Source organism: Helianthus annuus, chromosome 13, assembly GCF_002127325.2.
Source record: "Helianthus annuus cultivar XRQ/B chromosome 13, HanXRQr2.0-SUNRISE, whole genome shotgun sequence".
NCBI classification, from domain to species: domain Eukaryota; kingdom Viridiplantae; phylum Streptophyta; class Magnoliopsida; order Asterales; family Asteraceae; genus Helianthus; species Helianthus annuus.
Genome location: NC_035445.2, coordinates 17,794,934 through 17,820,269, shown reverse-complemented (window position 1 = coordinate 17,820,269; position 25,336 = coordinate 17,794,934). Strand labels below are relative to the sequence as shown.

At 40.1% G+C, this 25,336-nt stretch overlaps 1 protein-coding gene across 1 annotated transcript; it reads right to left on the bottom strand.

Moving 5' to 3' along the window:
- Nucleotides 1-19,999: 19,999 nt before the first annotated feature.
- Nucleotides 20,000-25,111, bottom strand: LOC110900505. The gene is made up of 3 exons (XM_022147393.1): nucleotides 23,687-25,111; nucleotides 21,877-23,571; nucleotides 20,000-21,658 (listed from the first exon to the last, which is right to left on the bottom strand). Exons 1-3 carry the CDS (start codon nucleotides 25,109-25,111, stop codon nucleotides 20,000-20,002), a joined length of 4,779 nt encoding a protein of 1,592 aa, XP_022003085.1.
- Between the last annotated feature and the right edge of the window lie 225 nt (nucleotides 25,112-25,336).

Sequence of the window (25,336 nt, the reverse complement as noted above, 5' to 3'; positions counted from 1 at the left end):
AAAAGAAGAAACCAAATAATCAAGGGCTTCATATGAAAAACCATAAGCCAAAGGTAGTTTACAGGCCAGTTGTCAACCCTAAGCCGAAATCGTCCTCAAAGAGTCCGGTTCAGAATCAGGTTTCAACGTCTAACCCGTTTGACATTCTAAAGGATGATAATGGTAATCAGGGAGGTACTACTGTGGGTAGAGTGGAGAAGAAACTGTCAAGGGACAGGGAGGATTCGGATGAAGAAGTGGTTGAGGAAGTCTACAATGAAACTAGTAAATTTATGACATCGGGTATTCATCATTCCTCTTCATCTTCGAAAGCAAGGGCAAGCACCTCTTCTTCCAAGTTCTCGAATGGATAGGCTGTCTGCTTTCCGTCTGAAGGGGCTGCTGTTTTGCGGCTTCTTTATATTTGATGATGGTGGTTGAAGATTATGGTTGTGTTTTTGCATTGTTTTGTCTACTAGATGTCGTGTCATGATGTATAGTAGACTAGGTTATGGGGTGATATAGGTCTTTGGTTTTTATTTGTTCTACATATATAGGGCATGTCCTGTATATGAATTAGTGTGGAACACATCCTCACTACTTGTACTTATTTGCGGTTGCATTTTAATAGATTCACCGGGATAACCCTTTACCCAAAAAAAAATGTGGAGGGGTTTTGGGGTCACAAAAGTCGGACTTCATGTTATGTGTATAAACTCGGACCAAGGTAGCTTTTAAAAGTCGGATCCCCTCCTTGTCTATCATAAAAGTCGGACTAAGGGTGGCTCAAGAAACTCGGACCATATATGGTGTTAAAACTCGGACCCATACATTTCACTCAAAGGTCGGACATGATAGTTTATCAAGAAACTCGGACATGGTAGCTTATCAAGAAACTCGGACCATACACATGTCTAAAAGCTCGGACCTCTTGTAATACAATAAGGTCGGACCTTGATATCATTTTCAAAAGTCGGACAACATAAACAAGTAAAGAACTCGGACATTTAACATCATTACAAAACTCGGACCATAGTGTTTATGAAAGAGTTCGGACTGGTTACCCTTTTATAAAACTCTGACTAACATCAACATACATACGAATGATCAAGTTCGACGTGATTGTATCAGTTACACTTTACACATTCATCAGTTACGTTCTATAGTTCATATGATCTGGAAACCCTAATTCATGTATACAGAGTGCAGATTACATAAGCAATCATTCAACGATTACAACAATCATTCGGTGAACAATCTTATCGCCATACAACTAATCAGTCATCATATCACAACAATCAACATCAATTGAAAACACAGAACCATCATATGATAAACTAGGGTTTTCAAGAATTACAAGAATCATGCATTGCTAACAATCAAACAATCAATAAACAATGATTACACAATTACCTTGAATGGTTCTAGAGAAAGATGAATCAAAAGTGCGGAAATGTCTTGTGCCAATGATGATGAGGGTGATGATTGCTAGAGAAAAGTACGTGCTTGGATTTTTGTGAGAATGATTAGTGAAAAGGGAATTAGGGTTAAGTATCTCTAAGATTTCACTAATTACCCTCTACCTCCCTAAGTATCATATTTTACACATGTACACCATCTCATAACAATTTCATAGTTTCACCACCAAGTTTACATATTTGACAAGTTTATCACAATTAACACATAACCATGCACAATCACACAATACACTTCATTGTATCAAAACGTATACAATTCCATAGCAACTAATTGTGCAATCAATCAACTCAACAATACAAGAACGTGCAATAAATGCGAAATAGAAATCTTGGAAATTCGAGTTGTCACAGAGGATCACTATCTGTCAAAGAAACAAGGATCACTTGTTATGATATCATGTAAGGATCACAGGTCATTAAAATTCTGCCCCTAACAATTGCCCCCATAATATAAGGAGTAATTATGTAATATTAAGGAGTTATATTTTGCCGAATCTTATCTATAACTAACTCAACGGATATATAGCCGTTAAGAATGAACTATCCGTTGCGATCTGACGTCATGGAGATGACAGCCCTGCACAAATCATCATTATAAATAGAAATAGGGATAGGATCGTTTGCATTTAAATTCAAGAACTCTTCCCTTTATAACCGCGATAAGAGGATTGAACAGGTATTCCCCTTCTCCTTCTCTCTTGCTTGCTCTGTTTTTCTTTCTCTTTCCATCCTTCTGTAAAAGATGTTGCTCCGGAACTCTCCTAGCAAGGATCCCAAGAAGAACAGTCCCTTGAAGGGTCAAGGGATCATCAAGGATTCTCCCACTGAGAGGTGTTGTTTTACTGATCCTCAAATTGACAAAATCCGTCATTGTTTTTCGGCGAACACCTTCTTTAAATCTTTTGACCCTACCACTCTGAGCGATTATATCTCTGAAACTTGGGTAGCTTTCCCGGTCACTCCTTTCATGATAGGATACTCGTATCCTTTCCCTCAGTTCACCGAGTCCTTTTTCTCCCTTACCAGCATCTGCTATATCCAGGCTATGCCGATGATCTGGAGGGTTTTATACACCCTTGAAAGGATCATCGAACAAGAAGGGATTGATCTGGGTATGGCGGAGTTGGGTGAGATGTATGATCTTACAACTTTTGGATCCCACCGATACTTGTTCAAACGAAAAGCCGGAGAGGAGCACCCTGTTCTCAAGGTTACTAAAAATGATATGAACTGGAAGCGGCGGTTCTTTTTTGTGAAGAGAGATACCATCCCTGATGGGAAGGATTTACCTAAGAAGTGGGCTACCCATGGTAGGATAGAGGATCCTGGAAGGATCACCGTAGGACTTTATCCTTTAGTATAAGGATCACTGATGTTCTGTTGTTTTCTTGTTATGCAGCTATATCCGTTTCTCATCTTAGGCTAACTCCTGCTGCAAAAGAGAGACTCCTGGCCTTTAAGAAGCTTGATCCTGAAATAAGAACTTTCCAGGTTACCACCCAGGATTCTCAAGAAGTATCCTCTGCCTCTGCCACAATGTCAAGTAAGTATCCTTTTTAAGAAGTAATTCTATGTGGGAATTCGAATTATATTAAAATACTTATCTTATTTTGGTTGTGTAGGTGCTGGAAAATCCTCTAAGTCTGCTTCGAAGTTCGGTATTGCTGATCTTACTAATGTCAAATCTTCAAGGAAGAAGACCCCTGCTAGCCCAAGTGCTTCGGCCCCTAAAGCACCCATTAGGGGAAAAGGAAGCAAGAAGAGAAAGGCCTCTGAAGCCGAGGATCTTCAAGGTCTGCCCCTGCTCCGCCAACAGTTTCTGGACTACTTCAACGAGGTAAGGATCACTGCCCCTGTTTGTGTATCCTGACAGTTTTGAGGATCACTTGTTTCTGATGTTATGCCTTGTTTTCCTTCCAGAAATTTGCTGAGATAGAGACGTATGTTGGCCACGTCGAGGATCAGGACCGCCAGACTGCTGACCTCCAACAAGTTGCTGTGTTGAAGGATCTCAAGATAGCTGACCTTGAGAAGGAGCTCCGAGCCACCAAGGATGATGCTGCCAAAATGCTGATCAACTTTGACTATGAGAAGCATGAGATCACCCAAGATGCCAAGGTCTCTGCTGCAATAGCAATGTACAAGATCCAGCTACAAATGACTATGGAGGCTCAGGATCCTACCTTCGACAGGAGCACATGGGACGTAGAGGGCTAGAAGGCGAGGCTGGCAGAGCTTGATGATGATGAAGAGGCTGAGGAGATCCCGATGCTTGAGGGTGGAGATGCTGGCAAGGATCAGGGTGGAGAGGCAAGTGGAGCCGGTGGTGATGGTGCAGCGAAGGATTGAGCTGCAGGATTGGGCAATGATGGAAATTTCGAGACTTAGCCGGAGCCTAATTTTTTTTGTTTGATGGTTGTGATGTTTTAAAACAATTATGGTTTGTATTTGAACAATAGGTTTAGGGTTGAGGATCTAGGATCCTGTGAACAATAGGTAGGATTACATATGGTGGAGGGATCCTCTGTTTGGGGGATGAAGCCATTGTGGTCCTGCCGCTTTTAATTTCCTGCACTTGCTATGACCGCGTGAACAATGGACACCCTTTGCCAACCCATGTGGACGGGCCACGTTTTGCTGGTAGAAACGTGGGTTGGCAATTTTGACAACTTTGAAGGGTTTTAAACCTTTGTTAATAAAATAACTCGAATCTTTTTGGCTTATCTTGTGTTGTTATCCTTTTAATTTCCAATTGTTTTGATATATATTTGTCTGAGTGAGAAAAGTTAAGCAAACTATGTTTAAGAAATTCAGGATACGATCCAGGATCAAGTATCCTATAGTTGAAAACTTCCAAAAAGTAATTCATTTTAAGGATCATAGGTTCAGTTGTCAAGGTCTAAGGGTTATTCAAATGAATAATGAATGAAATTAAAAATAGTTAAGGATCATACCTGAGGATCCTATTAGGATCCTAACCTTTAATCAGGATAACCATAAGGAAAACTTTAATGGATGATAAGGATTGAGGATCCTTAATTGTTTAACTTCGAAAACCTGAAAAATAGGATATAACTTGGGACTAAGCCAATATAAAAGATGAGTTAGTAACTGGGGACAAGCCCAAAGGATAACTGGGGACAAGCCCAAGGATAACTGGGGACAAGCCCAAAGATCGTGTGTAAACTGGAGTATGGCCCTCACTGGCGACTATCCAAACTTAGTGACATGAAAATGCCAAAACCTTAGCTAACGTGAAAACGTTAGAAACCTTAGGAACGGATGTATGGTACGTCTACCATTATACGTAGGATCCTAGGTATAACCAGTACGATGGAATTATCAGCCCCTAAAGCGAGTACTGGTCCCAAAGACGTGAACTATACCAGGATCATCGTGCGCTACAGGCGAAAACTGGGGACAAGCCCAAATAACTGGGGTTGAACCCAAGGATCTGAGTTGCTTCTGAAGATTGTCGACATTATGCTAAGGATACCTGGACTTATCAGAACTCAAAATCTCGTGAGAGAAGGATGAAGGATACATGATCCTTATCCTTAAATAAGAAAATATGTAAATAAGAGTTCGAGCTTAGGATATTACCAGAGTAAGGATCATTGATGCTTCAGGGATCCTTGAAGGATACTTCCAATGTAAGGATCATACATGCCAGAAGGATCCTGCTCACATGAAATACTTTTTCAAGTGGACAGCATTCCAGGCTCTTGGTAACAGATTACCTTCCATGGTAAGCAATCTATATGCCGCCTTTCCTGCTTCGGCTTCGATCAAATAAGGGCCTTCCCATTTTGGTGCCAATTTCCCATTAGCAGGATTGGTGGTATTTTGGAATGCTTTTCTCAATACCATATCCCCAACTTGGAATTTCCTTATCCTGACATTTTTGTTGTAAGCACCAGCCATTCTTTGTTGGTAGCTAGCCATCCTTATCCTAGCCAGATCCCTGATTTCTTCAATAGTATCCAAGTCTTGAGCCAGGTTTGCATCATTCTCCTCAGGATCATGGGTACTTGTTCTAGCAGTTGGAACCACCATTTCTGTTGGGATCACTGATTCTGCCCCAAACACCAAAGAGAAGGGTGTTTGACCAGTAGCATTCTTGGGGGTTGTCCTATCAGCCCAAAGCACATAAGGCAATTCCTCTGCCCATTTCCCCTTCTTGGATCCAAGTTTCTTCTTCAGATTGTTGATGATGATCTTGTTGGATGATTCTGCTTGACCATTGGCTTGTGGGTGGACTGGTGTTGATGTTATCATCTTAGTCCCCCAACTGTCACAAAAGTTAGTAGTCCTGCTCCCAATAAATTGGGAACCATTATCACATACAATTTCGGAAGGAATGCCAAATCTAGTTATAATATTTCTTTTAATAAAGGATATAACTTCCTTCTCTCTGACTTGGGCAAAAGCTTCAGCCTCTATCCACTTGGAGAAGTAGTCAGTCATAGCAAGCATGAATACTTTTCCACCAGGTGCCTTAGGGAGCTTGCCAACTATATCCATCCCCCATCTCATAAATGGCCAAGAGGATGGTATAGGATGTAGAAATTCAGCCGGCTGGTGAAGGATATTGCTGTGTCTTTGACAAGGATCACACTTCTTAGCATACTCCACAGCATCCCTTTTCATAGTTGGCCAGTAGTATCCTGTCCTTAAGATCCTTGAGAACAATGCCCTGCCCCCAGTGTGGTTTCCACAATCTCCTTCATGGAAATCTTTTAACACTTCTTGAACTTCAGGATCCTCGATACATCTTAAATATGGTCCTGCAAGAGATCGCTTATACAGCATATTATTTAAGATTGTGAATTGAGATACCTTAATTCTGAAAGCCCTAGGATTTTCTCCCATAGGAATCTCTCCGTGTTGTAAGTATCTCGTGATTGGTGAGATCCATGATCCTGAACCAGATTGAGTATCCTCACTAGGGATCATTGCAGAATACTCTTCTATTTCCATGGCCACCTGATTTTCAATAGCAGGAGCCAGGATATGGATGATGGGGATACTTATATCCTCTGGGATCTTCAAAGATGATCCTAGATTGGCCAATGCATCAGCTTCTGTATTTTCCTCCCTTGGTACCTGTGTCAAACTGAAGGAAACAAAGGAGAGCGCCACTTCTTTGACTATCTCTAAATATTTGGTTAGTTTTTCACCTTTAACAGCATAGGATCCATTAAAGTGATTAGTGATTAACAATGAATCCACGTATACCTCAAGATACCTGATCCCCAGCAATTGTGGTGTTGTCGATCCTTCTGAGTAAGGTTCTAGACTTCGACCGTGGTTTCTAATCTTTTGAAGTCAGGTTTTAGGATTTGTTTTCGTTTCGTTTTGCTTGCTAGGGTTCTTGCTGCCATATCGCTTGGGTTATTCCATTTGGTCTTCTGTTTTGTTGATTGTCCTCTTGTGTGCTTGCGGGTTCTCGTAATCAAAGGTTTTTTTTCTTTGGCGGTTGATTAGGGTTTTGACGTAAGCTTTGTTCTTTCCTCTTTATTACGTGCATGCATGGAGGGTAAGAGTGATGGGGTAAAACCTTTGGATCCTGGTACTCCTGGGAACGATGATAACACTCCACCAGTACGTGGGATTGGACTGCGAATAACTAATATAGAGGGTAATCCTATGTTGCCAAGACGTGGTTTGTACTCTACTAATAATTCATCGGTGATTGATGGTTTGTTTCAAATTTCCAAACCTGTGGAACTAGATGCTATAGGGGGGATTCGGAGGAGGGTATACGGCTGCCAACATGCAGACTCAGGTAAACCCTAGTTCGAGTAATGGGGAGAAGAAGGGTGCTGTTCTTGATGATGAGGTTTTTTGGGATCCTTTAAAGAAAGACAACAAGACTTCGTATGCGGATAAACTTCAGTCTAAGAACCGAACCAAAAGGGAAGTAAACTTTCGTTTCATGCAAACAGATGAGGTAAGAGAAGATGCTGATATTGTTATCCCTAGAGAGGTTGTTAATGTGTTCTTGATGTATGATTAGATCATAAATAATGTTGATGATGTGGTATGAGTGCATTAGATGCACATATGTGGACATGCATGTTAATATGAAAGCATGAAATGATCATTTGAGCATGATTTGATGAAAATTAATTTTGATCAGATTATAAACCTTAAAATAAAGTTATTTTTGAAGTGTTTAATGATATAAAACTTTGTCATAATGTTTGCTAGCTTTGCATGTTGTACTTGGTGCATTAAAAGTTGTAAAATACGTAAAATCGCATGATTTATGTGACTTACACAAAAACTGCACTAATCTGATTATAATCACTATTTTAATCAGTAAATTAAAATATATTGTGTTAAAATATCAAGTCGTTTCGAGTTGGGATGGTTGTTATGGGTCATTTTCTGAGCGTACATATCCTGACTAATATTCTGCTTTTGGTTTTTTGCTTGTGATCAGGATACTGGATTAGGATATTGCTAACATCCTGGGCGATATTCTGGGGTTAACTAAATTAACCACGTGCAGGTTAGATGCTGTGGGTTACTAACGGTCAGATGGACTTCTTCTCCTCAAGACTCGGGCGTATCTGTTATGTGAGAGACGTTGAACCCGAAAGACCAGGTCTACAACGTTCGAATGGGGAATATTTGCCGGATCCCGGTTATTTAGGATAGTTTGTTGCATTTCTTTTACTATAAAAAGATGGGGGCGGATCAGATTAAGGCACGCAATCTTTCACACACACTCTCGAACACTTTTGCTCTCTAGCTTTCAGCAGTCACTACACACAAACACTTGTAATCGAATTACATTGTAAACACTTAGTTGATCCGCACCATATCCTGCACTGTATCCTGATATTTGAAGCAATAGAAGAACAAGGCAGCTGCGATTGTCAGCTCCCGAGGTTTTGTGCCGGCGATCTAGATTGATCAAGGGCTTTCCTCGTACATCACGTGTCAACCTTTACTTTTTTGCTCATTGCTTGATCATAGATACAGCTCTATATCCTGAGCCGTATCCTGAAACTGTTTTTGTAATTAACTTGGCTAACATATTTTTCACACATATTTCTAGCACACTACCTCACTTAACTAATTTGATCACTTAATTACTTCGGTAATTTTTGACCAAAACAATGGTTATGGTAATGTTTAACGCAAACTATGCATTAAAAAGGGTCAAAAATCGACTTTTCGGGTGATTTTTATAAAACTGATTTAGATCAGTAAATAAACTGATGTTTTTAGTTTAAAAACAAGTATTTTAACTAATTTTAAGTTTACTTCTTGTTTGGTTGGTCATACGTGACTTCCGACGCCCGAAAACGTTGCCGAATCGCTAAAATACACATTTTTTGATGAACACTAGTATGGGTGAAATTTTGAGTGAACCTTATGTGATAAAATGTGTTAGATGATTTAAACATGTAAATGCGATAATATATTAAGTGTTAATTTGATAATAGGAAATTTAGACTATGCATGTATGCATGTACGATTTGTGCGGTAGAAACGGTAAAATTAAGTTAAATGTGTAACTTGTTTGTCGAGCATGAAATTTGGTACATATGAGATGTTTTATGTATATTTGCGTTAAAAATGACAAAATAGATAAGTTAGTATTATTTCGCATGTTCGGTGTTAAATTCTATGAACGTTTATGTATATATATTACGACGCATTATCAATTTACGGAGATTTCTTTCGTTGGGCGATCTTGGGCGACCTTGGAGATTTCTTGCAACCCTAATCGTTTTCAATCATCCCTTGGTCTCGATTGATCCTGGTTATTGTCTACGGATTCAATACTTGTTTCTTTAGGCTCTAATCGTTTGAAATCAGATTAAGTTCGTGCATTAGGGTTCTGTTTTCCTCTCTTTCGGTTCTGTGTGAATTGGATTAGGGTTTGCCGGCGGTATCATTCTAATCTGACTTTGGATTAGGGTTTGCGGCGGCTAAGGCAATCTAATTCATTTGTTACGATTGGATTCTGGTTGGTTTTTGATCAATTCTAACCTTGACGGCGGCTAGGGTTTTGATCGATTGCTTGTTGGTTCCGGCTAGGGTTTATCAACGCTGATTTGTTTCAGCCGGATTTCCTTGTTTGCTGAATACTTGTTGACGGCAACTAGGGTTTTCGATTCGCCAATCCATTGTTCATTGTTCAACAGTAATTCAGGTTTGTCTATTTTTCTTTGACGGCTGCTAGGGTTTGTCGAATCTGGGATGGATGATTTAAACGGCTCTGGTGGATATGTTAGTAGTTCTGGTGGAAAGCAACAGGGTCTTCGTGCGACACCGAGGGCAACGTTTGAAGAAATTGCAGCAAGGTTTAACATTATTGACGATCTCTCGGCTCAAACTGAACCCCGTAACGTTAACATAATTGATGAATTGATAAAGAATTCAGTTCCTATTGAAGCTGAAAACTTGCGGTCAGCAACTAGGGTTTCTGATTGGGAAGGGATTAAGCTAGCTACCAAGAGATATGCGCAAAAATTAGAATCCAATGTTGCTGCATTGACAGGTCTGAGGGGAGTGAATCCATTGGCTGCACAAGGTTCACCACAGAATTCGGGGGCTGCAAACCCGGTCTCATTCGCTAGCGTTGTGAACACCGAAAAGGAGAAAGTAAAGGTTAATTTTCGGATGATGGAATCTAGCGAGTCGGTTGATGGTGCTGATGTGGTTATTCCATTGTCTTCGGTCAAACAAGTCTCAGACAGGTATGCTAACACGTTGTATGGATATTTTCTGGGCAAACGGCTGGCTTTTCCTGTGGTGGATTATTTTGCAAAGAACAACTGGGTTAAATATGGTCTCTCTAGACTAATGATGAATGCAAACGGGTTCTTTTTCTTTAAATTCAAAACAAAGGAAGGGATGGATAAATTGGTGGAGGATGGGCCTTGGTTGATTAGAAATGTTCCGATAATCTTGAAGGAGTGGTCGGCCTCTGTCAAGTTGGAAAAAGAAGACATAAAGGCTATCCCTGTTTTGGTTAAGATGCACGAAGTGCCGTTAGCAGCATATACTGAGGACGGTCTTAGTTTGCTTGCTTCTAAGATAGGGGTGCCTAAGATGCTAGATTCATACACTGCTACAATGTGTGCTGAGTCATGGGGAAGAAGCAGTTATGCTAGAGCTCTCATTGAAATTCAAGCCGGGGCTGAATTAAAGAGGAGTGTTACAGTTGCAATCCCATCTTTACAGGGTAATGGTCACTCAATGGTGGAGGTGAAAATCGAATATGATTGGGAGCCTTTGAGGTGCTCTTCTTGTTGCGTGTTTGGTCATGAGGACAACTCGTGTCCGAAGAGGCCTCAGGTCGTTTCGAGTGGGGAGTCTAGTAAGAAAATTGATGATTTTCAGGTTGTGGGTGCAAAGAAGAAGAAATCTACTAACCAAGGGCTTCACATGAAAAATCAGAAGCCTAAGGTAGTGTACAGACCAGTTGTAAACCCTAAACCAATCTCGTCCTTGAAGAAGCCGGTGAACAATCAGGTATCAACGTCAAACCCCTTTGATGCACTTAAGGATGATGATGGTGGACAGGGAGGTAGTACTGTGGGTCGTATAGAGAAGAAGGAGAAAAAGTCGAGTGACAGGCAGGACTCAGAAGAAGAGGAGGTCGAAGAAGTCTACAATGAAACTAGTGCTTTTATGACAGCGGGTACTCATCCGTTCTCTTCGAAAGCAGGGGCAAGCACCTCTTCCACAAAATTCTCAAATGGATAGGCTTTTGGTTCGTTTGAAGGGGTTGCCGGTTTGTGGCAACTTTATTTTTGATGATGGCGGTTGAGGATTTTGTTATTTGTTTTTTCCATTGTTTTGTCTACTAGATCATGATGTATAGTAGGCTAGGCAACGGGGTGTCATAGTTGTTTTGTTTTGCTGGGTCATACATATATGGGGCATGTCCTATATATGAACTAGTGTGGAACACATCCTCACTACTTGTACTTATTTGCGGTTGCATTTTAATAGAATCACTGGGGTAACCCTTTACCCAAAAAAAAAATATATTACGACGCGCAAATCGTAGATATATTGCGTATAAACGGGAGAGTTAATGGATTTACACAATAAGGGTCACCAATAAAATCGTTCAAGTCACAAAAATTATATATATATATATATATAGGGAAAGGTTCATTTGAGAAGAAAATTTAATTGAGTTACCCTACATATTTCGAAATTCATCCTACACGCTGAAATTTATCCCTACACAACTCATAATTTATCCTACACAGCACGTAATTATCTTACATAACTCGTAATTTATCCTACACTTTAAATTATTTTATTTTATTTTTTTGAAAAATATATATTTTGAAGATAAGTTACAAATTATTTAATGTACTTAGCTATTAAAGTGGAAGACTAAAAATTAATGACCTATGTAGATTTACCAATGTACCCTTATAGTAACATTAAATATTTTTATTAAGTAAAGTAAAATAAAGCAATCTTATTGGTTGAAATTTCTTCTTTTTTCTTCTTACAAAGAATTTCTTCTCATTTGAACTCTCCACTATATATATATATATATATATATATATATATATATATATATATATATATATATATATATATATATATTAACGTGCCAACATAATAAAAAATGACAACTTTTCAAGAAAATCTCAAAGTTATGTGATAATTCTAAGAAACGGAGAAACTTAGGATTTTTGTGTTAAATCCTATATATTGATTTAGAATTGTTCCTATATTAGGATGTATATAAAAATCAATCTCTGGGATTGCGGTATTAAAATACGCACCCAAAGGTGAGTGTCACTAAACCCCTCTTTTTACTGTTTTCTATATATTTTGGGGGTACAACAAGTCATTAAAAGGGTTTAATAATGTTTTCGAAATAAAACATACCTTTTAGTATAAAATATATATTCTCGCTGAAAATATATGAGATTTGATAAGTCATACGTTTCGAAGTAAAAACGTTTTTGATAAATGAATGTTTGGAAATTGGGATGGTACAGTGTTTCCGAGGCGAAACAGACCGTAAAGTTGGGACGGATGACGGCCTGGGTCTCGAGTGATGGAGATTCAGGGGATTCGTGCAACTACGTGTATTAAATTGTCATATTAGTAGGATATATATATTGTACGTGAGGCAGACATCATATCGTTCTTCGAGAAAGAACCCTGCGCCCATGATGTCGTTTAATCAGTTAAGTATTGCACGCGATGAATTGTTGGTAGATCTATCGGGTTGACAATCCCGCCGTGACCGGTCGCCCCGTGCCAATGTCAAACGACGAATTAATATTCTGTTTATTGTCTAGCTTTGATAATCCCTGCATGGTTAATATATAGTTCGTATCGTCTAGCTAACATACGAGTCTGAAAATTGACGCAATAATTTAATATACAAAACCTGGGCAATATATATTACAGTTGTCGGATCGATGAACCGGCGGATGGCCCATGGATTTTTAATAAGGAAGTAAAATGGACTTTCTAAAATTTATATGGATGTTTTCAAATAAACACCTAATCAGGAAGTTTTCCTTGAAATAAAATTGGTAGTAAGTGAATACGTGAACTCACCTTCCTTTGTGTTGACACTTGATTTTAACGTGTTCTACAGGTACTTGAATTCGGCTTCGGGAAATCATGGCGTACCTTGTGTTTGATGATGCATGTCATTTTGTTTAAATATGTTGGACAACTTTTAAACTTTCTGGGACTTTTGTAATAAGATCCGCGAGGATCAAAGACATCTTAACTATGTAGTTGTGTCGAGTCTTAAAATATAATGTTTAAATCACTTATGTTTAAAATAAACCAATATGTCCAACAATAAAATGCATCGCTCGACAAGATTTAAATGGGCACCAACTTCCGTCTCCACTACGTTTAATATTCCACTGCGACGTTTTTGGGGTGTAACAGAAGTTGGTATCAGAGCCATTGGTTGTTAGCGAACTAGATGTTTTCGGAGGAAAACACTAGACTTCAACCGGAGAATTTTGAAATATAAGTCCAAAATTCTCGAAGCCAAGAATTTTAAATAAACATAGAAAAATTGTATCATGTATAAAAACCCTTATGTGTTTATGTGCATACGTGATTTCTGTTTATTTTGGGCCTTATGTGTTACTATTCATGTTGATCACACACTTACTTGTATGGTTATATATGTGTCACAGATGTCGTACGAGCACGAGGTCATCGAGATCAACGACTCAAGTAGCGAGCCAGATTTCGAGACTTCACCCAGATCCATTTTACCAGAGACACCTATCACAACCCCACAGATGGTTGGTGTTTTGGTCAAAAATTACCGAAGTAATTAAGTGATCAAACTAGTTAAGTGAGGTAGTGTGCTAGAAATATGTGTGAAAAATATGTTAGCCAAGTTAATTACAAAAACAGTTGTATCTATGATCAAACAATGAGCAAAAAAGTAAAGGTTGACACGTGATGTACGAGGAAATCCCTTGATCAATCTAGATCGCCGGCACAAAACCTCGGGAGCTGACAATCGCAGCTGCCTTGTTCTTCTATTGCTTCAAATATCAGGATACAGTGCAGGATGTGGTGCGGATCAACTAAGTGTTTACAATGTAATTTGATTACATGTGTTTGTGTGTAGTGACTGCTGAAAGCTAGAGAGCAAAAGTGTTCAAGAGTGTGTGTGAAAGATTGCGTGCCTTAATCTGATCCGCCCCCATCTATTTATAGTAAAATAAATGCAACAAACTATCCTAAGTAACCGGGATCCTGCGAATATTCCCCACTCGAACGTTGTAGACCTGGTCTTTCGGGTTCAACGTCTCTCACATAACAGATACGCCCGAGTCTTGAGGAGAAGAAGTCCATCTGACCGTTAGTGACTTGTAGCCTCTTACCTGCACGTGAATTATTAAGTTAACACCAGGATATCGCCCGGGATGTTACCAATATCCCGATTCAATATCCTGATCACAAACAAACAGTCAAAAGCAAGATATTAGTCAGGATATATAGGCTCAGAAAATGGCCCATAACAATTGTCCCCAAATATATCTGTTGGTATACCAATCCAACGGATATATTTCAAAAATTTTATCCCGCAAACCGAGGCAATTAGAATGAAGCGACGTTTGAGATGACTTTGTGCAACTTCCCATGCTTCTTTTACTCTTCACCCCCTATATCCAGCCTATAATTAGTTGAGATATCTCTCGTTATTATCACTTCTCTCCAAGCAATTTTCAGGTATTCGTCCTCTCTCTCATCCTCCGTTTTCTTTGAATTTCTTGTAATTTGCTTGATACTTCTCATGGCATCACGGACAAGATCTCACTCAAATGAACCGGTCCCAACCCTCGTGAGTCAAAACCTCATACGAGAACCAGAAAAAGAGATATGCTCCTTCAACAATGCCGATATCGCTGCTCTGAAGGATTCCGGCGCCTTTCCCACCAGAACAGTCATTCGCCCTTTTGATCGGGAGGTCCGATCAGATGCGTCATCAGACGAGTGGGTTTGCTTTTTTGCCTACCCCTTCTCTTTAGGACTCCGGTACCCATTTCCACCCTTCATTTCTCGTTTCTTCGAGCTCACCGGCCTTAGTTATGCCCAAACCATGCCAATGGTCTGGCGAGTTTTGATGGTGCTTGACCAAATCAAATCTCGTCATTGCCCTGACTTGTGTATTGAAGACCTTCCCATAGCATATCGATTGAGATCTCATGGAAAAAGCCGTTTTCTCTTGTTTTCCACTTCCAAAAATCCCCTAATCCTTAAAGCTACCAAGAACTAAGATCAGTGGCAACGAAAGTTCTTTTTCGTAAAAAGAGACTCCATTGACGGGGGTTTCGATCTGCCAGTTAGATGGCTAACCAAGGGTAGGATTTAGGGTTTTAGGAACATTCCCAAATATATTCTTAACTGTATTCTGACTGATATACTAATATTTGTGTAGCGAATTTCAGAGACCTAGCATCCCCAAGTGCAGAATCACAACCCAGGATCAAAGAGATTTACCGACTTCCTGCCGCCGAAAGAACTTTCTCCCTGTCTCTCACAAACTCAAGTCAGAAATCTAGTTCAGAAATGTCTGGTAAGTATAGGTGAGAAAATTGACTATATGTCTTCTTGAGTTTCAAACGACTGCTTATGATGAGGAGTGCTTCCTTAAACAGAAAGCCAAGGTTGAATGGTTGTGTGCGGGGGATGCTAACACGAGATTCTTCCATAAATGTGTGCAAAGCAGAAATGCTAGGAATAAAATTTCTAGTATTCTGGATGCGAATGGGAACCAGTTCGAGGGTGATCAAGTTTCTACGGCTTTTCTTAATCACTATACGAATTTCTTGGGTATGGATTACCAGGTGGAGGATTTTGATTTTGGAGATTTATGTGCTAACACTTTGAATGTTTTTTCGGCTAATCATATGGTGCGGTCGGTAACCCGAGATGAGGTTAAAAAAGCTATGTTTGGTATTGGTGAGAACAAAGCTCCAGGTCCGGATGGGTATACATCGGCTTTTTTTAAACATTCGTGGGATGTGGTAGGAGATCAAGTGACGAATGCAGTTCTGGATTTTTTTGAGAATGGCCAAATGTTGAAGCAGATTAATCACACTATTATTGCTTTAATCCCTAAAAAGGATTCTCCTAATTCGGTTCTTGATTATAGGCCGATATCCTGTTGTAATGTCCTCTTTAAATGCATTAGCAAGATCATTACGGATAGAATTAAAGGGAGCTTGGATGGTTTAGTTAGCATTAATCAATCAGCTTTTATCCCTGGCCGCAAAATTACCGATAACATTCTTCTAACGCAGGAGCTTATGCATAACTACCATCTTGATAGAGGCCCGGCTAGATGTGCCTTGAAGATTGATATCCAAAAGGCTTATGACACGGTCAATTGGTCATTTCTTAAAGCTATCTTGGAGGGTTTCGGATTTCATAGGAAAATGGTCATGTGGATTATGAAATGTGTGTCTACAGTTTCCTATTCTTTGAGTATCAATGGGGAGCTGCATGGATACTTTAGTGGCAAGAGAGGTCTTAAACAGGGCGATCCTTTGTCTCCTTACTTGTTCACATTGGTCATGGAAGTTCTTTCTCTCCTGCTTCAGCGTGCTTCGAAAATTGGCTCAGGGTTTAAGTTTCATCCGCAGTGTGCCAAACAAAAGATTGTTAATGTTTCTTTTGCCGATGATTTATTTATCTTTGCTCATGCAGATGCCCTCTCGGTTAAGCTCTTACGGGATGCTCTCCACAGGTTTACAAGGATATCGGGTTTGGTTCCAAGTGCCCCAAAAAGTACAATTTTTTTCTGCAATGTTCCTTCCCTTACAAAGGATCAAATCTTGCGGCTAATGCCTTTTCAGGAGGGCTCCCTCCCTGTTCGTTATCTTGGAGTTCCTCTGGTTTCTTCAAGACTTGCTTACAGTGATTGTAGAATTCTGGTGGAAAGAGTTCATAGGAGGATTGATAACTGGGTGTCTAAGTCGTTATCGTTTGCGGGTAGGCTCCAGTTGATTAATTCGGTAATTTCTGCGATGTATTCTTATTGGGGCTCCGTTTTCATGCTTCCGGTCAGAATTGTGAAAGATCTTGAAAAATGTATGCGTCGGTTTCTTTGGAATGGTGGCGCTCGGGGTCCGGTTCGTTCTAAAGTGGCTTGGAAAGATATTTGCTTGCCTAAGTCTGAGGGTGGTTTGGGTATTCGGAGTATTATGGAGGTTAACAAATCGCTGATTTCTAGCCATGTTTGGAGTATTATAAATAATCGGTGTTCTTTGTGGGTTTCGTGGATTCATTCTTACAAGCTTAAAGGCTCTAGTTTTTGGGAGGTTAAATGCTCCGCTAACCCGAGTTGGGGTTGGAGAAAAATCCTTGCTATTCGTAATCAGATTCGGCCTTATGTTTGGAAGTCTATTAAAAGCGGTCGTCAAACAAACGCATGGAGTGATAACTGGAATGCTTGCAGTCCGCTCCGGTCCTTTATATCGCCTAGGCGTATTGCTAATGCAGGTTTCAACCTGGGCTCGACAGTTGCGGATTTAATTGATTCGAACGGTCAATGGAAATGGCCTGTGGCGTGGTATGATCTTTTCCCGGTTCTAATTAATATTCCACTTCCCACGTTAGTGGATGATATGGCTGATCGATCATACTGGAAAGATCATGGGGGTAAACTTCAACATTTCCACTCTTCCCAAGCTTGGGACTCTCTTCGGGTGAGAAATGATAAAGTCGCTTGGGTTGATGCGGTGTGGTTTAGCCAGTGTATTCCTAGGCACTCGTTTCTTGTTTGGCTTGTTATTCAGAATAAGCTGAAGACGCAGGACAGGATGTCCATTGGGGAAGCGGGTAGTGCTACTAATCTTGCCCTCATGTGTTGTCCGTTATGCTCTTATGATCGTGATTCTAGGGATCATCTTTTCTTTCAGTGTGCCTATGCATCTGAGGTTTGGAAAACAGTTAGAGATTGGGTTGATATGGGGAATGTCAATAACACTTGGGATTCCGTTATGGGCTGGTTGGTGAATAGTGCTAACACGAGACATCTTGGCGGTGTTGTATGCAAGATTCTGGTTGGGGCGGCTACCTATTACATTTGGCAAGAACGAAATAACAGGCTATTAAGCAAGCTGAGGTTCGGCAAGTTATCAAAGATGTTAATTTAAGCTTATGTGCTATTCTTGAGTCTCACATTGATCCGAGTAACCTTTCTAAAATTTGTAAGGCGGTCTTTCGGTCGTGGAGTTGGACTTCTAATGGGTCTCTTTGTAATAAAGGTACGAGAATAATCGTTGGTTGGAATCCGTTAGTGTTTGATGTTATGGTGCTCTTTCAGTCGGATCAGGTTATGCATTTGCAGTTGTTTTTTAAACACGAGAAAAAAATGCTCTTTTGTTCTATCGTTTATGCTGCAAACTATTATATCTCTCGTAGGGAGTTATGGAACCACCTCGGCCTGCATAAGTCGCTTGTTCGTAATGATCCGTGGGTTATGCTAGGTGATTTTAACTCAGCGTTGTATCTTGAAGATAAGTCTATGGGATGTTCCTCAACTTCGGCTAGCATGAGAGACTTTCAAGCGTGTGTTAATGATATTGAGATGCTGGATTTGAATCAGTCCGGTTTACATTTTACGTGGAGTCAAAAACCAAAGAAGGGGATTGGTTTAATGAAAAAGATAGATAGAGTCATGGGGAATTCTCAGTTTTTAACCCTTTTCCCGAATGCGGTGGCTGTTTTTTGTCCAGCTCGGTTATCGGATCATAGTCCAAGTGTTCTCAAAATTCCGGTTCTTGGGAAAGTTAAACACAAGTCGTTCAAGTTTGCTAATTTTCTTGTTCATAAGCCTGAATTTTTAGACATTGTGAAGCGTATTTGGGAGACGGATGTCAGAGGGGTGTATCAGTTCTCGGTTGTGAAGAAGCTTCGGATGTTAAAGTCTCCTCTTCGGGTTTTACTCTTTAAGCAAGGCAATTTGCATAGAAAAGTGCAGGATTTACGTGAGAAACTTGATCAAATTCAGCGAGAGCTTGACAGTAATCCGGCTAGTTTGGCAATTAGTGAGGAGGAAACTACTACTCGCCGTTCTTATCAGGAAGCTTTATTGGATGAAGAGCGGTTCTTGAAACAGAAGTCGAAGGTGGACTGGTTGACGGTCGGAGATATGAATTCAGCGTTCTTTCATTCGTCCCTTAAAAATAGAGTTCATTTTAGTCGTATCAGAATGTTTGGTTTTGTTTTTGGTTTACATATACGGGGCATGTCCTGTATATGAATTAGTGTGGAACTCATCCTCACTACTTGTACTTTATTGGGATTGTTTTAATAGAATCACCGGGGTAACCCTTTACCCAAAAAAAAAAATAGTACATTGATTTACATTACATTTCTGTTGCATATGTTTACTCAGCATATGGACACATTGATTTACATAAATATTTCTGCTGCATATGTTTACTCAGCATATGGGCACATTGATTTACATGAACATTTCTGCTGCATATGTTTACTCAGCATATGGGCACATTGATTTACATGAGCACTTCTGCTTTGTATGTTTACTTAGCATACTTAGTACAATTGTTTACATCACATGCCTTCATTTTGTTATGACATTTGGTTTGTTTAACATGGGACAATACATTCATTAACATTGATCACGCCGTTCGTTAGTAGGTAGTGGTACCATAGGAATTGACAACTCCCGTTCCTGAAATCCTGGGTTTGATAGGATTGTAAGGAATGACCGAATTCGATATACATAACTTAGATAAACCTTTAATTTGTTTATGGGTTTATCGCCACAGTCTCAAGGCTTGGATGTATGCATATTTCACAATACCGCATAAATGTTTTTGGGTAAAGGGTTACCCCGGTAAATTTTATAAAATAATCAAAGAACAGGGTGTGACAAAGAGTTTGACACACACTACTAGACTTGACAACCCAAGCCTAGCCAAACAAGAAAAACACAACCCAACTAACAACCAAAACAGAAACAAAGACAACTCGACCACACAACAAAAATTAACGCACTAGACAAATAACTCTAGCCATTAACCCGGGTCGTCTTCCATGATTACCCATCTCTCCAAGAGCTTCCGCTGCTTTATATCTCCACCGACCTTGAAACTCATTATCCGAAGCCGAACCATATCAAGAATCAGTTGAGCCACCGTCTCTTCCTTCCTTTGCAGATGAGAAAATAGCCGGTTATTCCGTTCTTGCCATATGAAATAAGAAGATGCCGCCACAACAAGTTTGCAAATGATGTGTTCCAACCTCTTAGAACTCGCATGCTGATCTATCCATGACATTATAGAGCGCCACGAACCATCCACATTCCCCATATCAACTTTTTTGATAACTATGCTCCAAACCTTAGCCGAAAATGAGCATTGAAAAAAGAGGTGATCTCTAGAGTCTCGACCATACTTACATAAAGGACAACACATAAGAATTAAGTTCGTCTCACTCCCCGCTTCCCACACCGCCAATCTATCTTGAGTTTTCAGCTTGTTTATTATCACCAACCAAAGATGAAACGAATGTCTTGGAATACATTGGCCATACCACACCATGTTTACCCATGCCACCTTGTTCTCCCTAACCCGCAAATTATTCCATGCATCCCAAGAAGTAAAGTGACCTATTTTCCCATCAAAGCTTTTCCATCCAAACCTGTCCTCCATATCTTGAGCGATGACAGGGCGTGCAACATTTATTAGAACCGGAAATAGATCCAACCACGCCTGTGGCCATCGCCAGTCACCATTACTATCAATGAGATCAGCAACTGTATTTTTCAAATTAAAACCTTCTCGAGCTATCATCCTTGGAGTGATGAAATTTCGAATGGGACTGCATGAACACCAGTTGTCACTCCACACATTAGTCCCGTTACCGTTACCAATAGACTTCCAAACATACGGACGAACTAGACTTCGAATGGCTAATATCTTCCGCCAACTCCAAGTCAGATTCCCCCGGGCTTGAACATCCCAAAAGTTCCGACCTTTCAACCTGTACGCATGAATCCATTGGACCCATAGAGATTCTCTATTGGTGATGATACTCCAGATATGCGACGTGATAAGGGCTTTGTTAACATCCGATATACTACGGATACCAAGGCCACCCTCCTCCTTTGGTTTGCAAACATCTTTCCATGCAACTTTAGACCGAGTACTCCTAGAATAACTCGCATTCCATAGAAACCTTCTCATTCTCTTTTCTAAATCCTTCACAATACGCATTGGCAAGATAAACACCGAAGCCCAATATGTATACATTGCCGCTAGGACAGAGTTAATAAGCTGCAAACGACCTGCAAAAGATAATGTTTTAGTCATCCAGTTATCTACCTTCCTCTCCATACGCTCCACCAGGATTCTGCAGTCTCTAAACGAGAGTTTGGTGGAAATTAGGGGAACTCCAAGATAACGAACCGGGAGAGTGCCCTCACGAAACGGCAAAAAACTCAGAATGTTAGTTTTAACATCGCAAGGCACATTACAAAAGAATATTGTACTCTTCGGCAAACTAGGCACGAGACCGGAGAAGCTAGTGAATTTACCCAAGACACTTCGGATAAGCTGAACCGACCCCATATCACCATGAACAAAGACAAACAGATCATCCGCAAACGAGACATTGATTATCTTTTGTTTAGAGCAGTGCAAATGAAACCTGAATGCATTATTTAGAGCCATCTTCTGCAAATAAGAGATAAAACCTCCATCACTAATGTAAATAAGTATGGAGACATTGGATCTCCTTGTCTAAGCCCCCGCTTCCCTCTAAAATAACCATGTAACTCGCCATTAATGCTAACCGAATACGAGACTGTTGTGACACAAGCCATAATCCAAGAAATCATTTTCTGATGGAAACCAAACCGGATTAGAATTTCCTCCAAAAACGACCAACTTACAGTATCATAAGCTTTCTGAATATCAATCTTCAAAGCACATCTAGGAGGGCCTCGATCAACATGGTAATTATGCATAAGCTCCTGAGTAAGAAGAATATTATCAGATATCTTCCTACCCGGAACAAACGCAGACTGGTTTATGTTCACTAAATATCCCAAACCCCATTTAATCCGATCAGTGATTATTTTGCTAATACACTTATATAACACATTACAGCACGATATCGGACGATAATCAAGCACCGTATTTGGCGTTTCAACCTTCGGAACCAACGCAAGAATCGTATGATTGATTTGTTTGAGAATTTGCCCATTACTAAAGAAATCAAGCACTGCCTTAGTAACCTCGCCACCCACAACATCCCAGGACTTCTTAAAGAAAGCTGAAGTATATCCATCCGGACCCGGAGCCTTATTTTCACCTATACTGAACATCGCCTGTTTGACTTCATCTTCAGTAACCTGTCTAACCATATTTTCTGCCACATTAGATTGCAATACATTGACAAACATATCTGTATCATCCACCTTATCAACATGATCTTCCGTGCCCATGAAAACCGAGTAATGAGCAAGAAGAGTCGTAGCCACATCATCACCTTCAAACAGGTTCCCCTTCGTGTCTTTGATGCAGTGAATTTTACTCCGAGCATTCCTGCCTTTCACATAATTATGAAAGTAAGAGGTGTTTGAGTCATCCGCACAAAGCCACTGAACTTTAGATTTTTGTTTTAGAAAACACTCCTCGTCATAGGCCGCAACCTTGTAATCTCTAAGACAAATAGCTTCTGAAGACCGCAAAGCCGTATCGAAGGGATTAGTATCAACTTGCTTTTGAATCTGATCTAATTGGTTCCGCAACTCGGTAACTCTTTTGTGTAAATTGCCCTGGTTGCGAAGGATCCTCCTAAAGTGAGGTTTCAAATTCTTCATTTTTTGCACAACAGAAAACATGGCAACCCCCTCCACATTTTTAGTCCATTCAGCGATAATCGCTTGGCCAAAATTAGGCTTCGACGTAATAAAGTTTGGAAATTTAAAAGGTTTCGGCCTACCCGTATCCATCGAAGCTAATCTCAAGATGCCAGGAACATGATCCGATACACGGAATGGCTGAAACATAGCATACGCATCCGGAAAAACATCTAATAGCTTGACATTACCCATAACCCGGTCAATTTTCTTAAGAGTTCCCACCCCATTCTTTGGTCTTTGACTCCATGTATAATGAAGCCCATGGCTCTTCACATCTATAAGCTCAGTATTTTGCACACAATCATAAAAATCTCTCATCGCAATCGTGTGAGAAGACGGACCTGTAAGAAAGTCCTCCATGTTCAAAGCAGCGTTAAAATCCCCCATGACTACCCAAGGAACATCTTTAGTAAGGCCCCTAAAATTGCATAAATCAGCCCACAGGCTCCTCCTATCCTGGTATTTATTCTCAGCATATACAAATGAACAAAACATCTTTTTCTTCACAGATTTTAAAAGAACCTGGGCATGTATAACCTGATCAGACTGCGGCACAACCATAAGATCGATATCATCAGCATTCCATCCCAAAATTACTCTCGTACCCCTATCACAAACTCCTCCATTTGAAGTCCAGCTCCAATTCCTAAAAACCTTCTTGCAAATCTTATCTAAGTTGACAACATTCACATGAGACTCCAACACGGCACACACACTCAACTGATTTTCAGAAATAAATAATCGAACCTCATTTTGTTTCAGGGGTTGGTTCAGACCCCTTACATTCCATGCAGCAATACTACCCATTAAAACCGTTGTCACCGGGAGTGCTTGCCCCCTCAGAATTATCATTATTCAGATTACCCCTCATAAAGTCAGCCATCTCCATCGGATTTAACTCTTGAACTTCATCCGGTTGTTGTATTCTAGCCCCACAATTCACATCTCCAGTCGAGTTAGCATTTACCGGGTCCCTCCTCTCATCCGCTTTCTCATTAGCGAGCACTTCAAAAGGATTAGAAACTTTTACCGTATTAGTGTTTAAAGCAGCTTGGTTACCCACTTTTGTTCCTGACGTACTTGCATGGTATTGATGAGCCTTAGGTTTATACACCACCTTCAGCTTCTGCTTCTTTTGAGGAAAGGAGAATCTCGCCGTCTTCCGTTTATCAGTAACAAAACCCTCCTCATCAACAGATACCATTTTAGATTTGCCATTAGGTTTCTTGCTACACATATTATCATCATGCCCAAAAAGACAGCATACACTACATCGAAGCGGCCTCCACTCATATTCAACCTTCACCTGTTCCATAATAAAACCCTCCTCTTCCATTTTCGGTATAGCTATGGTAATATGATCCTTTAGATCATTATCAACATTAAGTTCAATCATAGCACGAGCATAACTACTCCTCCCCCAACTGTCCACACACATATCAGCCGTATATGAATCAAGCATTTTGGGAACCCCAATCTTCGAAGCCAACAAGCTTAATCCATCATCAGTGTAGACCGAAATCGGCACATTATGAAGTTTCACCCATATTGGAACCGTTTTAATACTATCTTTTTTGAGCGTAACCTTTGGGGACCAAACATTCAAAAATAACGGATTTTTCCTTATTAACCATGGGCCTCCTTCCAAAACCTTCCTCAAACCATCCTTAGAGTCAAACTTGAAGAAAAAGAAACCCGTTGTATTCATCATGAGCTTAGAGAAACCAAATTTAGCCCATACATTCTTCGCATAATACTCAACCACAGGGTAAGGTAATCTATTTCCTAAGAAATAACCATATAGCACATTATCGAGCTTTTCCTGTACCTGTTGAACTACCTCTTTCGGTATAACCACATCAGCATCTTCCCTAGTTTCCGAGGGTTCAAGTAATCTGAAATTGACCTCCCTTCGTTGACGAGTAGACTGCACTTTTTCAGCATATGACACATTGCTTACCTTCTTTCCAACATCCCAGAACATATCATCACTAACAACCGCCGGTGTAGCTCTATCCATGTCCTCCGCAGCATTATCCACCAGAACAGTTATCTTTGTAAGCTCATCAATCACATTAAATACTTTCGATCCCTGCTGTAAATCATGCAAAATCCCCCGTCTCGGGCAGGATGTTTTTCCGTCAATATTCAAAGACCTCAGTGTAAAACCCTTATTAGGGTTTAAGGAGGAAGCCACAATATCGGGCGGCTTAGTATGTTTGGCATCCAAATCAGGCGGCTTGTATTGTGTATAATCCATATCAACTTAATCAAACAACCATGCAACGAATCAACAATCAAAATTAAAGAAATCCAGAATACCGCATAAATGTTAATATCAATAGAGCATGCATTTTTCCACAGAACATAACGATGATTTAAACCACGTTTTACTTCAACGACTTGTTTTGTGCATTTTACATATGATTTAAGTTGATACATTTCGCTTACCGTACATGATACATTTTGGGATACACATTACATG

What these genes read in the sequence shown, in the direction of transcription:
- LOC110900505 (XM_022147393.1), bottom strand. Translation starts at nt 25,111, where the DNA reads ATGGATTATACACAATACAAGCCGCCTGATTTGGATGCCAAACATACT. An exon ending in ATAATGATAATTCTGAGGGG is followed by an intron (nt 23,572 to 23,686) that starts GCAAGCACTCCC and finishes TCTGAAAATCAG; the next exon opens with TTGAGTGTGTGTGCCGTGTT. An exon ending in TTCAGAAAGCTTATGATACT is followed by an intron (nt 21,659 to 21,876) that starts GTAAGTTGGTCG and finishes TCTTATTTGCAG; the next exon opens with AAGATGGCTCTAAATAATGC.